Source organism: Gossypium hirsutum, chromosome D03 (genome assembly GCF_007990345.1).
Source record: "Gossypium hirsutum isolate 1008001.06 chromosome D03, Gossypium_hirsutum_v2.1, whole genome shotgun sequence".
NCBI classification, from domain to species: domain Eukaryota; kingdom Viridiplantae; phylum Streptophyta; class Magnoliopsida; order Malvales; family Malvaceae; genus Gossypium; species Gossypium hirsutum.
In genome coordinates, this window is record NC_053439.1 from 39,056,648 (window position 1) to 39,072,297 (window position 15,650).

The 15,650-nt window shown below is 30.9% G+C and overlaps 1 protein-coding gene across 1 annotated transcript; it reads left to right on the plus strand.

Annotated features, from left to right (window-relative positions):
• Positions 1 to 1,276: 1,276 nt before the first annotated feature.
• LOC107949786 (proteoglycan 4) lies at positions 1,277 to 4,594 on the plus strand. Its single transcript, XM_016884544.2, has 3 exons — positions 1,277 to 1,491; positions 1,682 to 2,291; positions 3,885 to 4,594. The coding sequence occupies exons 2-3, from the start codon at positions 1,741 to 1,743 to the stop codon at positions 4,123 to 4,125; spliced, it is 792 nt and encodes a 263-aa protein (XP_016740033.2). The 5' UTR covers positions 1,277 to 1,491; positions 1,682 to 1,740; the 3' UTR covers positions 4,126 to 4,594.
• The last annotated feature ends 11,056 nt before the right edge of the window (positions 4,595 to 15,650 follow it).

Here is a 15,650-nt window from a genome sequence, read left to right on the forward strand (position 1 = left end):
TGAATATGAGATTTGCAAATTAGAAAATTTTTCAATCGCAATTTAAACGGTAAACTTAGAAGGTTTTAGGCCATTCCTCAAAGAACAAAGGTAACAAATAAGGAAATGAGACTTTGGGCTATTGAACAACGGTGCTCAATCGACGCCGATGAAAGGTGGTTCTCGTGGTGGCACAAAAACAAAAAAGGATAAAAGGAATGGATCTTAGTTAATTTGGATATTTGCTCCAATAAAGTGAAAGAGGAAGATGAGAGAAGCATTTTGATGGTGTCGACCATTGGAGAAGAAGTGACAATGACAACACAACAGTATTATTTAGGGTTTGAAAAAAAGGGGGAAAGAGAAAGGGATGGAAGATAAATCTTGAGTTTAAAACAAATAATGAGGTGGAAATTATATACATGTGGAAAAAAAAAGAAAAATGAGTTGGTGTTCCAAGTAGGATTTCATCAACTCTTATAATCGAGAGTGACCAAAATGAACAAACTTTGTAATATGAGTGCTCTTTTTGTAAACTTTTTTCGATGCCCAAAATATTGAAAAATTAAGAAAATTGAGTGGCCAAATGTATAATTTACCCAAAAATAAATAGCTATTACGAAATTTTCAAATATGCGAACACATAAAGCAAAAGCATAATGACTAAGGGATGTTACTGTTAGATTGTAATTCAACCAATCAGTGAAGTGTAGAGAAAAAAATATATTAAGGAGAGCAAGATAACCATTTATCACGCACTATACACCTTTCTTCCAAGCTTTTCAAGTTGTATCTCTGTATCAGCCAAAGCATTTTTGGCTCTATGAACCAGGCTTCTCAAGGCACCTTGATTCTTTGCAGGGTATGGGAAATAAAATCTGGATATGAGAAACTACTTTGACATTATTAGGGGATTAGTTGGTTTCCTAATGGACAACACTTGGAGGACTTATTCGAAAAAATTCGGCCCCTCAAAAATAATAAATTTTATTTTATTTAATAATGTAAAATAAATACATTAAAATTTTATGATTTATTGACAGCAGATTTTGAAAATTTTCCAAAGAAGGTGGACTGGCATGGCACCTGTACATTATTTGCATTGAAATGTAAACGTGAAATAAGATTCTAATCAAATTAAACATATGGTAGGCCTTTCAAGGAAAATAATATCATAAAATTTTGAATAATACTTACAGGTTATTAGTTTGCGAAAGAATTAGTTAAGACGTGGCGCGTAAGGTCGTTAAAAAAACAGTTAACTACAGATATAAAGATAGAAACATAGCCTCAAAATTTGCCTCTCAATCCGTATCTACTCTCTCTCTCCCTTTCTTCTCTGTCTGTCTGAAACTTCTGATCTGTCTGGTTGTTCCCAAACTGTCTTGTTTGTTTTTTTTGTCTTTTTCATGTTCCTTTGTTAGGTTTTTGCTGGTTTCAATACGAAAAATTCAAACAATGATGACATGTTTACTGGATGGATCAGAAGTTCTCTTTGGGATTTGATTGAAGGTTGCTGTTCTTGTTTTTAATGATTCCAATTTTCTGTCTTCTTTTTTCCTTCGTTAATCTTTTATGATTTATTTGCCTGTAATTATAACAATTATTTGTTATTTATTATATGTTTTGAATATAAATATTTGAAAAAGAATGGAAATAGGATATAAGGTATCTGATTTTGTTGATTAATTACTTGATACAGGATGAATTCCTGGGCATTCAGATGGTATAGAAATAGACAAAATCTCAGACATTTCAGACATGGAAGTGAGAGGTGTTAGTGAAGATAATCAAGTTTCTCATCCATCGCCATCAACATCGAATGAAGTCGCCGGCGGCAACTCAACGCCCGTCAAAGGCGACAGAAACACAATCATGGAAGCAGCAGGGAGCGACGGACCCTCACATGCCCCAAAACCAAGTAGGATACCATCGCACATATTCAATCCGACGAGCGAGACATCGCCGGGGGACTGGAGTGTGGCATCGAACGATTCGTTGTTCAGCATACATATGGGGAACACGAGTTTCAACGACAGGTTAAGCTTGATGTCGAAATCAGGGGAACTGGATCCTACCACGATATCGAGTCCGCTGTTCGAGTTCCCGATACCGCCGCCGACGCGGAAAGCAAGCGAAAGTGGTAGCATGAAGGAGGAGGATGAAGATGGGTATGCAGCGGCTGAAACAATGAGGGAGGTATTAAGGGAGAATGAATCTAAGCAAATCAACCATAGTGCTGAGGGATCAGATCTTTCCCGTTGCATGTCTCAGCTTTCGGATACCAGTGTCAAATCTTTCGCCTTCCCCATGTAAGCTTTCTTTTTCCTCATTCCTCCCCTTTTATTTATAAATCATATATATACCACTTCCAACTACCACAAGGAGGCTCTGCCTACTCGGACGCACACTTGTCATTTTAGCTTTCACGTGAGCACATCACATTGTTACACTTGCCTTTTTCTCTTCAAGGTCTATGGTTTTGCATCTCTTTCATTTCACTTTTCTCTCATCATCTTCTCTTTAATTTCACTCTTCTCAGTTCTATCGGTCCTTCTCTTCATCTTCTTGCAGATGTTTTTCATGTCTTTTCGATTTTACGACAGGAGTTCAAATTTTAGATTTTGTTTTGAGCCACATTATTTTCTTCATCTTCTCAGGTTTAGTTTTGAGCCACGTTATTTTCTTCAGATTTTACTTTTTGTTCTCAGTTGGGGCCAAAAAAAATTTATGGGTTTCGGGCTTCACCGATTCAATCGGTTTCAATTCTCAGTTCAATGACGGTTATGAGCAGTTGGCTAAAAAATCAGTTCATTATCCGTATTTCGACGGGATACTTACCAATCAACCCATATGGTTTAGTTTCAATAACATTGAAGTTAGAAAATTCTTTTAGTGCCCGAAATTAAATTATAATTTTTATGATAATAAAAATATAATTTTTAAATTATTAAATCAAAATTTTATCTATTTTAGGGGGTAATGTGTAATTTTATCTTTACTAATTTAAAATTTTAAAGGGTTAAAATAAAAAAAAATTATTTTAGGGGAGTCGAGGCCCTGCCAACCCCTAGATTCGCCCCTATTCTTCTTTCTTCATTTTGATTACTCATTCAACCACATCCACAACCCAAGCACCCTCTACAGTGGCTCTCTACCTTGCCCTAAGCAAGGTGAACCGTCCAATACCATTTTCTTCCCTCTACAGTGGCTCTCTACCTTGCCCTAAGCAAGGTGAACCGTCCAATACCATTTTCTTCTCTGCTTTGTTTGATTTTACGATTAACGGGTTAAAATATGTTCCAACTCCATATACTTTTCATATATTTAAAATTTAGTCTATTTACTTTTATTTTAAAGAATTTAATTTCTCTATTTTTAAGGTTTGAAGATGTATGTTTAATTGTTAACTTCGTTAAATTTTTTTGTTAAAGTTAAGTTCATTACAACATACTTTTTTTGTTACAAAGCTACCAAGTGATTTTTTTTATTTCAAAGTGCTACACTAGTTGTTTTAACAGAAAAACTTTAATGATAATAATAATTGAACTTGAAATTTTATATTAACTAATTTTCTATAAATAAAAGTAGAAATAAATTAGAGCAAATTTTAATTTTGCCAAAATAATTTATTTATTTCAACATTTAAATGCTTGCTAAGTGTGAATTTAGATGGGCGACGTGGTGCGTTTAACTTTTTTTTTTGTTTCATGCTATAACATTTAATTTTATAATCACCGTTATTTTTACAACTAACTGCACGTAAATAAATCACTCATCTAAATTCACTCTGATTAGGTTTGATATGTAATTTTATGTTGGAATCATACCTATATTAGGTATAATCGTGTATAATTTGAAAATAAATTTACGTAATTAATTGAATATATTTCCTTGTAACGAAGATTGACTGCGGAAGCGGATAAAAACGACGCAAGCAAAAAACATTCAAAAAGTAAAAATTCGTCGCGGCCTGCCACCGCTAGTACAACTCCACAAAACACACCGCCGGAAACCCCTAAGCCACCGAAGTCACCGGAAACCCCAAAGGCAGAAACACCGAAGCCTTCGACACCAAAAGCAACCCAAAACGGAGGTCCGAGGAGATGGTTCTCTTGCTTTTCTTGTTTCCCATCTTGCTCGTAAGAGAAACCGCAAACTGGAGAAAAAAAAATTGATTTGAAAACGGGCGGCATTGATATGGTTTCAAGCTCCATGGGTTCCCAAAGTTTGGGAATGGTTCCATTGTTGGTTTTTATTACATGCTAAGAAAAAAAAAACATCAAGACTCACGTTTGTTTTCAATGTAGTTTCTTTCTAAGATGTTTTTGAATGTTTTTATTGCACTACGAAGCCAAAGAAACAAAGAAATCAAACAGTTCCAAGCCTAAAGTTTGTCAGTGAAAACACTAACTCTAGATTCAGTCAATTTTCTTGGGATCGATTCATATATGATGTTGATGATGATTTAGTTGGGCCATTAGAGTATTAACTGCATCATGTACTGTGTTATGTTAAGTCAGAATCCCAATCTAACTGAAGCTATTAAATTTTCCAGCTTGATTTTGTAGCATGCAACTATGGACGGTAATTTCATCTACTTTGAATTTTTACACTTTTGCATAACAAAAGATCCTATCATTAATTCTTCTAAATAATAGAAATGTTGGAGGGATCATAGTAGTTTACTCAAAAGGGGTTGAGTAAATGTATATGATCCCTTTTACTCGGAGGTCCTCCATGATAAAAACCTAAAATTTAAAACAAATGATAAAAAAAGTCCATACAATGAAGACCCACAAAACAGATCAGAAAAATGAGCAATGACAAACTAAAAACACCATGAGAGATGCTCCACCCAATGGTCACACTCCTAACCATCAGAAAGACGTCGGAAAGGGCGAAGCTCCTACAAGATTCAAGGCCAGCCCAACCTTGGACCACAAAAATTCTTATTACAAAGCTTGGTCTTTATCCTACTGAAAAAATGGTCCAAGAGAAGCCCGTGGCTACAAGGGTGGTGGTAGGTTGTTCCACAGCCAAAGAATTGACCACCAACATAACCACGTCCTCTTCCAGCTTCTTCGCCCTGATCTCTACCTGTGGAGCCTCCCGTACATCATCATCATCACCCTTTGAAGTTCAAGGCTTATTTTTCGTCACTCAATTTATCATTTTCTTTATTTCCCATACATATTACTTCTTTAGCAACAACGCATTCAGGATTTTGATTTTTTTTTTTACATTGGATTTTATATTTTTTGTTAAATATTTTATATTTTTTATATAAAATTAATGTCAAATTAACAAAAAGTATAAAAGCTATGAATTAAAATTGTTATAATATCAATTAAAAAGGTATCACAGTTAGTCACTTAACAATTGGGTGGAAAAAAATTTGAAAACGCTAATGACAAAATTATAACATTTTTAGTTAAGTGACAAATGAAAATTTATATATAGATTAGTTTAGTGACTAATTGTGTAATTTATCTAAAAATAAAAACAATTAATAATTTAATTTTTTTACATACATATATTTACATTTTTTTACAAAATAAAAGTGAGGCATGGAAATTCTTTTATCATCTAGTGAACATATAATAATGTAATATTTATTAAGGAAACATAAAAATAGGGAAAAACATTTGGTGCACTACCAGTGAAATTTTTTAAAATCAATTCGATAAATTAAAGGCTCTTACACTATAATAAAAGTACGTAAAGTATACGTTTTTTCTAAGTTGATACCTAAACTTTTTTTAGGGGTCATGAGTGATACTTAAATTATACTTTGTTACTCCAAAATAGTACCTAGATTATACCTTATTACCGAAATTACCTTAATCATTAAAAAAATCTCATAATCAACCATTTTGTGACATGCGAAACTTTTAAATTAAATTAAAATTATATGATTAAATTAAAATTATAAAAAAGCTCATTTAATTAAATTAAAACTTTTCATTGTTTTACTCTCTCCCTCCCCTTCATGTTTCTTTATTCTCTTTTATTGTACTTTTTTAATTATTAAATAACTTTTCTTTGCAGTATTTGGGTTTCATGCTTTATCTGCGCCTTTTTCATTATAAAGGTTCACTCGTAATTAATTATTCTATGCAAAGCATATAGAAAAAAAGATATAAAGTTATTTTTAAGAAAAATAATATGTGGGTTTTAGGTTGGGTTGAGAAAATCGAGATTGAGGTTTAAAAACGGAAAAGAAGCTAGTTGAAATATGGGTTTTGTCGTCAAAAACTGGGTTTGGATGAGTTTTTTAACGGGTTCTTAAATGTTTGTCCCCGTAGATCTTGGGTGAAGAACAAAATATATGGATATGTTTAATCATTAGGGTCTTTTAATTCTTTCAATTTTAAAATTGCTAAGTGTCATAAATGATTGGTTAAAAGGTTTTTTAATGTTTGTAGTAATTTGGATAACGAAGTATAGTTTAGGTATCATTTGTGACAAAAAAAAAGGTTAATATGTAATACACCCCTAAACTTGTCTAAAAGTACCTAATTGGTAATTAAAATTGTTTTGAACCTAGTTGGTACTTGAAATTGTGTTCTATTACATGTAACGGCCCGATTTTCAGTGCCATCAAAAAATGCAGTTTTGAAACCCCATGTTTGTAAATTGAGTCCTTAAATATTATGAATATTTGCGAAGATATTATAAAAATATATTAAATATTGGTTAAGTAATTTTGTCAAATTAATAGTTAATTAAGACTTAGAGACTAAATTGTAAAATTCAATTGCTATAGAGTTTTAATTAACAAAAGGCTTGAGGACTTCAATAACAATTAACCAATTGACCAAAATGATTAATAAACCATTTTGGATTAAAAGTTAGTGGATGATGGCATATTGATTAAGTATGATCAGTGATTAGTTAAGTAAATATAATTAGTTAAGTTGATTAAACTTTAATTTAACTATAAATATCGAATTTTGGTGGAAAGAAAGGGAAGATTGTCATCTTCTTCTCTAGTATGGTAGACCCACTCTTCGTGCTAGGTTGATTATTGGTTTTTAGTTTCCGTTAAACTTTGTTTTTAGTTTCCCACTTAAACTTTGATTAGTGTAGGTTATTTTAATAGTAGTTTTCCACTTAAACTCTAATTAGTGTAGCTTATTTTATTCTTATTTGACTTGCGAATTTAGCCTATAAATAGAACCTTTTCCACTCTAAAAAAATAACCCATAACACATTTAGGTACTAGTTTTTCAAGCTTTCATATAAATTTGTGTTTATATTTTAAGAGTTCTTCTTTCGGGTTTTGGGGTTTAATTTTATCTCCACTGTAATACCCAAATCTTGCCCGGCCCAAACCCAATAAATACAAAACCAAATAAAATAAATACTAAATAATAAAAACTATTTAGTTTCTTTACAAATTCAGCCCAAAAATAAAACTATTTTAGCCCAGCTAAATTACCTAACACCATAGCCAAATATTAGCCCAAACCCGAGCCCAAAATGCTCTAACCCAATTCATAGGACCCAGATTCCAGAAACCCTAGAGTTTTTTGGAATGGTCGAGTGGCCATTTTTTCCTTAGCCACCACAACAGTTTCGACCACTGTCGCTTCCGTCCTTTTCTTGCACGTGCTGCATCTTCCACGTGCGCCTCCAGCTGGCATGTACCTGCATCACAATAAACCAGCAACAGAAGCAAGAAAAGCACGAAAACGAGAGTAAAAGAAAAGGACAAGAATAACAAGGACGGGGAATTTTCCTTTTATTTATTTATTTATTTTCTTTTCTTTTTCCTCTGTAAAAATAAGGCTATATAAAGCCAATACAAGCACTGTAAAAGGAGGGCTTTTTCTTGATTACACAGGCATATATTGAATACAAACAAAAATAAAAAAAGATTGGAAGGTGACTGAAGTTCTTTTTGCTCTTTTCGCATTTTTTTCGGTTGTTTCTACAATTTTTTTAATTATGTATTCGAGTAGAAAAAGAATAAAAGAAAGAGATCGGGGAGGGAGAGTTACCTTGTGGCCGAACCTTTGCTTTCTCCGCAGTCATCGGAGTTGCAGCGAAGTGCGGAGGCTTTGAACGACGATTCGTCGAAACGGCGCAGAGGAGATGTTTAGATTAGTTTTTTTTTAGGTGAAGAGTTTAGGAACCTTTAGGTTTATTTTAGTTTTTAAACACAGAGATTGAAATGTCGCCGTTTGTTGCCAATACAAGTGCTTCAAAACGGTGTCGTTTGATGACCAAATCCGAACGGTGACCCGATCCGGGTAGGATCCACGCATCCTGGATCGATTGGTCTATTTATTCAATAGGCCCTTTTTTGTTTCAAATAGTTTCAATATGATTTCTTTTTTTTTATTTATTATTTTTTAAATTTGTACCACATCTTTGACATTGTTTTCACTAAGATCCGAACTTAAACGGCACCGTTTTCTGCGAGTGGTTTTGAATGTTCAGATTTTGCGTTTAATTACAATTTTAGTCCCTCATTTTTCAAGTTGACTACCAATTTAGTTTATATTTATTTTTTTCCTTCTTATTTCTATTTGTAATGTTTTATTTTTATTTTTATTTGAATTCCAAAATCATTTTTAATCCTATTATTATTATTATTATTATTATTCCTTCTTTATATTTTAAATTATGTCTTAATTTTAACTTGATTTTTAATAGTATAATTTTAAATCGAATTTCGTACTTATTTTAATATATTTATTTATAACATATTTTAATATTTAGTTTGACATTCCCTTTAGACTTATTATTAGTATAATTTTAAAATGTAATATACTATTATTTCAAATTATTATTAACATGTTTTGGATTCATCGTACATTGTTTTAAAATTTATTATTTTTATATTCAAATTCTATATTATTATGTGTTTCATCATCTTTTAATATATATAGATATTTTATAAGGATTTGATATACTTTGTACATATTTTAATGATTTATTTTGTGTTATAACTTAAATTCTTTAATATAATATTTTCAAATGCCATTATATGTGTTATTAAATTGTTTTTCTTTAAAAAATGTATATTATTGTTTTTATGTTTGATATTATTATGATTATAAATTTCAAGTATTTTTATATCTATATATGTATTTTAAGTCAATTTCATTTATATATAATTTACTTCTTTCAAAACCTATCTAGGTGATTACTTTTTTTTAAAATCATATATGCATTAAGACTTTTGCATGGTTATTTTATATGTGTTATTTGAAGAAAATTAATAAATGTATTACTTGTTTCAAATTTATTTTACATATTATTATTCCATAATGTTATTCTTTTGTTTCAAGTCCATTTTGAGTTCGTGTGTAAATATTGCAACTTAAAAATGTTGTTATTAATAAATGTTGTTGTATTTAATTCATTTGATATTTGACAATTAGGATTGATATTTGCATAATATGATAAAATTTTGTTGTAGCTTTTTTTTGTTTGAATTTATCCTTTGTTTATTATTCCTCAATATGTATTTGGATTACGAATTGTATCTTTTACATTATATATTGCTATTCAATCATGTTTCATTTGTAAAAAAATTGTATTTTATTAAAGCACTACAATCATGCTATTTCATAATTTTCAAAAGAAAGGCTTGGTGTTCATTGTTCTCGATTGGATTGTGCCCTAACTTACTGGGTTTCAATTCTTTTCGATGAATTTAGATGGCCAAGTACTTATTTTGTTAAAACCATACAATTTCAAAATAAAACTTTTGAGATTTCAAGATTTTGATTCCTAACTTACTGGATATGACATTTTGTTATCTCGATTTTAAAACAAAGACAATATTTGGTGTTTAAGAATCTCGAGAAATTGAACCCTAACTTACTGGATTCTAATTTCTTGATTGGCCTAAATAATCAAATATCCTTCTCAAAACATATGATTTTTTTAAAATTTAAAAAAGAACGAACCTAATTTCGAAGATTGAATTGTCGAGCTCTAACTTACTGAGTGTGGCAATTTATCTCCTCGAAATAAGTGAGTCTTATCATCCAATTCATTTTATTCGAATTTTCTTTTTAAAGGATCGTATTTTAAAATATTTTCAAATTTTCGACATTAAGACATTAAACAATCAATGCGGTACCAATTTTGGGCGTCACGACGGTGCTAACCCTTCCTCGTGCGTAACTGACTCCCGAACCTGTTTTCTCAAAATTCGCAAACCTAAAATTATTTTCAAGGTGATCCGATCACACCTCAATAAAAGATCGGTGGCGACTCCATTTCTATTTTTAAAAGTCGATCCCCATTTTTCAAATAAAAAAATAGTTTCGACATCCATCTTTTGTACTTTTCATTTTTTCCATTTTAGTGAAATTATCTTTACCTGTGACTTTTTATCCTTTTCGACATAAAATATTTATGTTCAATATTTCAATATTTTTTGTTATTTTACTTATTCGTTGCTTAACCAGGTTTATCCTAAAAAACTAATATCAAAGCTAGTTTGATTTCCACAATCAACCCATTCAGATATGGCAGCAACAAGGTTTGATGTTTAATAGTTCGATGGCATCGCAAATTTCAATCTGTGGCAAGTTCAGGTGATGACAATTCTGATTCAGAGCGGTCTTGAGAAAGTCCTTATAGAGAAGAAGCCTACAGACATGGATAAATTAGAATGAGATAGGTTAGATAAAAAGGCTTTATCCACTGTTCAATTATGTCTAACAAATAATATGTTGCAGGAGTTTTGATGGAGAAAACGACATTCACCTTATGGAAAAAGGTTAGAAACCCTCTATACGACAAAGTCTTTGGCTAACCGGTTGGTATTGAAACAACGTCTATACACGTTCTGCATGGACAAAAGTGAGCACCTTAGAGGCCACATTAGTCAATTTATCACTCTTTTGAATGGTATAAAAATGTTGAGGTTCAAATTAACAATAAAGATCAGGCTATGTTATTATTGTGTTATTTACCCTTTTCATACAAGTCTTTCAGGGAGACATTGATTTATGGCAGAGATAATCTCTCATTCGAAGATATGAAGGGTCATCTATTGAGAAAAGAAAAACTCGACAATGAGTTTTGTTCTGATAGCAAGTCAGATACGCAAGCCTCAGTTTTTGTAGCATCAAGGAAGCGAGACAAAATATGTCATTATTGTAAGAAGTTGTGTCATGTTAAGGCAAATTGTTACAAACTGCGAAATAAAATGGCTACTGAGAGCAACAAGGAAGATTTAGTTGGTGCTAATTTGGCCAATGGCAAGGGTAATGATTTCTTGTTGGTTTCAACAAGTGAAAGCTTCAAGCTTATATCCGAGTGGATCCTGGAATCGAGGTGTTCTTTTCACATGTTTCCCAATAGGAACTGGTTCTCCACATACAGTTTAGTTGAAGGTGGAGTTGTACGCATGGGGAATGGTTCACCCAATAAGGTAACCGATATTGGTACTATTCATATCAGGATGCACGAATGAGCAATTAGAACACTATCAGATGTCAAGCATGTGCCTGACTTAAAGAAAAATCTCATCTCCTTGGGAATTTTGGACTCGAAGGGTTGTAAAATTAACATAGATTCAAGTGAGATTAAAGTATCCCGTGGGACTCTCGTTTTGATGAAAGATAAAAAGGCTGACAAACTTTATGTTTTGGAATGATCAGCGTACGGTGACTGGTAAAACAGAATGTCCCTCATCTGTTAAGGAGTCGAAGTCGACTCGTTTGAAGTGAAGACAACTTGGTCATAGCAGGGAAAAAGGTATGATTGTTTCATGTAAGAGATGTTTTCTTTTGGATGTATGTTTTGAAAAGATATGGTACTACGTTCGTGGAAATCAGACTTAAGTCAGTTTTGATTTGGCAGTGCACAAGTCGTAGACTAGAAGACTTCCAGCTTCGACTCACTTAATATCTTGCATAGTTTGAGATAAGCCCGTGGTGGGATTTGGCAGAGAAGGCGTTGTGGAAATGCTAGTACAGGTGAAGATTTGTGGAGTTATGCCTCGTATTTTTTTTTACTTTTCTTCTCCTATTAAACATTGTTTTTATTTTCTTACTTAAACTCTGATTAGCGTAAGTTATTTTAATATTAGTTTCCCACTTAAACTTTGATTAATGTAGGTTATTTTAATATTATTTGACCTACGAATTTAGCCTATAAATATACCCTTTTCCACCCTAGAAAAATAAGCCATAACACATTTATGTATTAGCTTTTTAAACTTTCAGAGAATTTTGTGTTTACATTTTTAGGGTTCTTATTTCAAGTTTCAGGGCTTAGTTTTATATCCATCTTTTATACTATTCGTTTTTTCCGTTTTAGTGAAATTATATTTGCATGTGGATTTTTATCCTATCCGGATGAGTTTTCCACGTAAAATATGTGTGCTCGATCTTTTCAATTTTCTTCGTTATTTTTCTTGTTCGTTGCTTAATCAGTTTATCCCCAACAATACTAAATTATAGAGTAAAGATTTGAAAATTAAAATATGCTCTAAGCAATATTTTCAGAATCGGATCAGTGATCGAACTAGTAAAGCCACTGGTTCATACGATTCAATTGAATAAATCATTAAAAAAAGAAAAAAATATAAAAAGTAATTCAATCAAATTTTTAGCTTGGTTGAACTAGCTTGTACTGTTTGCGGGTCAACTGGCTTTATGCCTCTCTCCGGATCGATTCCTTGACCGATTCCGTTCAAGCAACCATGACTCTTAAGTCTCTACACTTTGTACATTTGAAATTTAGTCCTCTTGTTATTTTCAAGAGTTTAATCTCTCTACTTATTGGATTTATAAATCTACTTTCAAATTATATATAATCACGTAACATTTTAATTGAAAAGTTAACAATATTAACTATTTGAACTAATTAATTACATTATAAAAATAACTTAAAAAAATTAAGCCGTTGCTTTTTTTTTTGTACTCAATTGGGTATTCAAACTTTCAAAATACATCAAAAATGCCCTCAAACTAAAAAAAAAGGAAGCAATTAAGCCCCTACTCTTTTCTTTTCACTAAATTGCCAAAATGCATCAAAAAGACTCTTTGACCGTAAACTTTAACAGTTGACGGTTAAAGTTAGCCGCCCCTAATTTTTTTTAGTTAAAGTCACCCCGTGTCACAATCACTGCGTCACATGTGACAAAAAATTATAAAAAATAAAAATAAATAAAAGTTATAAAATTATTAAAATTTAATAATAAATATAAAAACTATTTAGAATTTACTAAAATTTTAAAAATATAATTTACTAAAATTAAAAAATATAATTTTAATAATAAATATAAATTTTTTAATTTTATAAAAATCATAAAAAATTTATAAAATGCATCAAAAAGGCCATTTAATCATTAACTTTAACCGTTAACCGTTAAAGTTAACAATCTCCAAATTTTTTCAGTTAAAGTTATCATGTGTTGCAACACAGTGTGACATGTGGCGAAAAATGATAAAATATAAAAATCAATAAAAATTATAAAAAATTATAAAATGTTTTTGGTATGATAATTTTTATAACTATTTTACGAATTTTATATTTCTTTACATTTTTTTATTATTTTCTTACGACTCTATAAAATTTTATCTATTTCTATATATTTTTAATAATTTTTATAATTTTATATAATTTTAAATAAAAATTAAATATTTCTTATATTTTTATTAAAATTTAATTATTTTATTTTATTTTTTATCATTTTTTGCCACATGTCATGCTGTGGTTGTGACATGTGATGACTTTAACTAAAAAAATTAGGGACAGTTAGCTTTAACGATTAATCATTAAAGTTAACGGTCAAAGGGCTTTTTTGATACATTTTGGCAATTAAGTGCCAAAAAAAAAGTAGAGGCTTAATTCTTTTTTTTTTTAAAGTTTGAGGGCTTTTTTTTTATACATTTTGAAGGTTTATGTATCCAATTGAGTGAGAAAAAAAACGGGGCTTAATTATTTTTTTAAAAAAATTTTGAGGGCTTTTTACACCCTAAAAAAAAGCATTGTGGGTGTGTACTAGGTGTCAGCACGAGGAAGATCCTTTGGACCTTACTTTAATATATAGGTATAGGTAATAAACCCTGCTTACTAAAAACGGGTAAAAATAAATGTAGGCATTTGTCTTGAGAGTTAGATTGCATTTTGTCCATTTTACTCGGAAAAATGAGTTAATTAGTCCTTAGATGTTAGATAAAAGAGCAAATTAGTCATTTCTGTTAAAAATTTCATCAATTTTCACTATTAAAAATTGACATAGCTAATAAAATAAATAGATAGTTACACATGGCATGCCACATATACATCATTTTGAGGTATAAGACTAGTTTTTAACCGTATAAATTGATGAAATTTTTAACAAAAAAATAGTTTGCTCTTTGATCTAATTTTATTTATTTTTAAGTAGAAAGAGTAAAATGTAATTTTACTTGTAATATAACTTTTACCCTAAAAATGTAATTTCTAATTTTATAGATTATGGGAGTGGATTTGTAGAACAGACTTGAATCAGCATCACATAGAACGCCCCTAAGGAACAGAAGAGCATTGACAGGATTCCGAGTGTTGTTCAAGCGCTTCGCCACCATCTCAATTCATAATTCACCATCCATCATCAATGAATCCTTTTCTTTTTGCATCAAACCATACACAGCAACATATTTCAGTGAGACTACAAAACTTGAAATTTCCTTCCCTAAATAGGTCCTCGACATGAGCACACTCAATCTCTCATATAACATAATATTCAGCTACCACTTTATTCTTTGGCTAAAAGTTCGATTTATAATTCGAATTTACGGTCAACATGTGTATTTGAGGATCAAATTAATAAAATCTTTAAATGTGGAGAGTAATGTTTTTTTGAATTATTTAGAATTAATATCAAATTTATAGATTGTGTAAATATTGATGACTAAATGTGTTATTATACCAATTAAAAAAAAACTAACTCATAATTTCCGTTAACAATTTAACAGAGAGTAATCAAAATAGAACTGATTAAAAACATTAATGACGAATTTGAAAATTTTTATACTTTGATGACAAAAAAAATACTAATAGTGAAATGACTAATGATATAATTTATCCTAATTTCAATATAGAGGTTTTGAAAAGGTATAAATCACATTTTGGGTATGAATTTAGCAACTCTTTCCATATCGGCATTTGAATTATTATTTTTTGTTTAAGTTGATCCTTGAGCTTAGTAATTATTCTCATATTGGGCTTAAACTTTTTTTTTCCAAATTAATCTTTGAACTTAGCAATTATTCCTATATTGAGGCCTTAATTTTTTTTTCAAGTTAACCTATGATATTTTTTTGAAAACCCTAAAATTCAAATCAGGTCTCAATATGAGAACAATAGCCAATTTCAAAGATTAACTTGGACCAAAAAAGGTACAAGATCTAATACAAGAACAATTGCCTAGTTTAGGCCCCAATATGAGAATAATTACCAAGTACAGACTAATTTGGAAAAAAAACAAGTTCAGGCCCCAAATAGTAATATAACCATTTTGAAAATGTCAATTGGGCGGGCCGCGTGGTAATTATCTACTTAACCTAGGGGTAAAACGGTAATTGACAAAAAATCTTTCCTACGAAGCCTAATAATACGATTGGCGCCACCCCCAGAGTTTCGTAAAAAAGAGGCCCAAAACGATAAGTGCTAACTCCCGCTAAAACGGTGAAAATATTTATTTA

Bases quoted from the DNA above. Each gene is read 5' to 3' on its own strand.
- LOC107949786 (XM_016884544.2), top strand. From the start codon at position 1,741: ATGGAAGTGAGAGGTGTTAGTGAAGATAATCAAGTTTCTCATCCATCG. The intron at 2,292-3,884 runs GTAAGCTTTCTT...CTTGTAACGAAG, and splicing joins AAATCTTTCGCCTTCCCCAT to ATTGACTGCGGAAGCGGATA.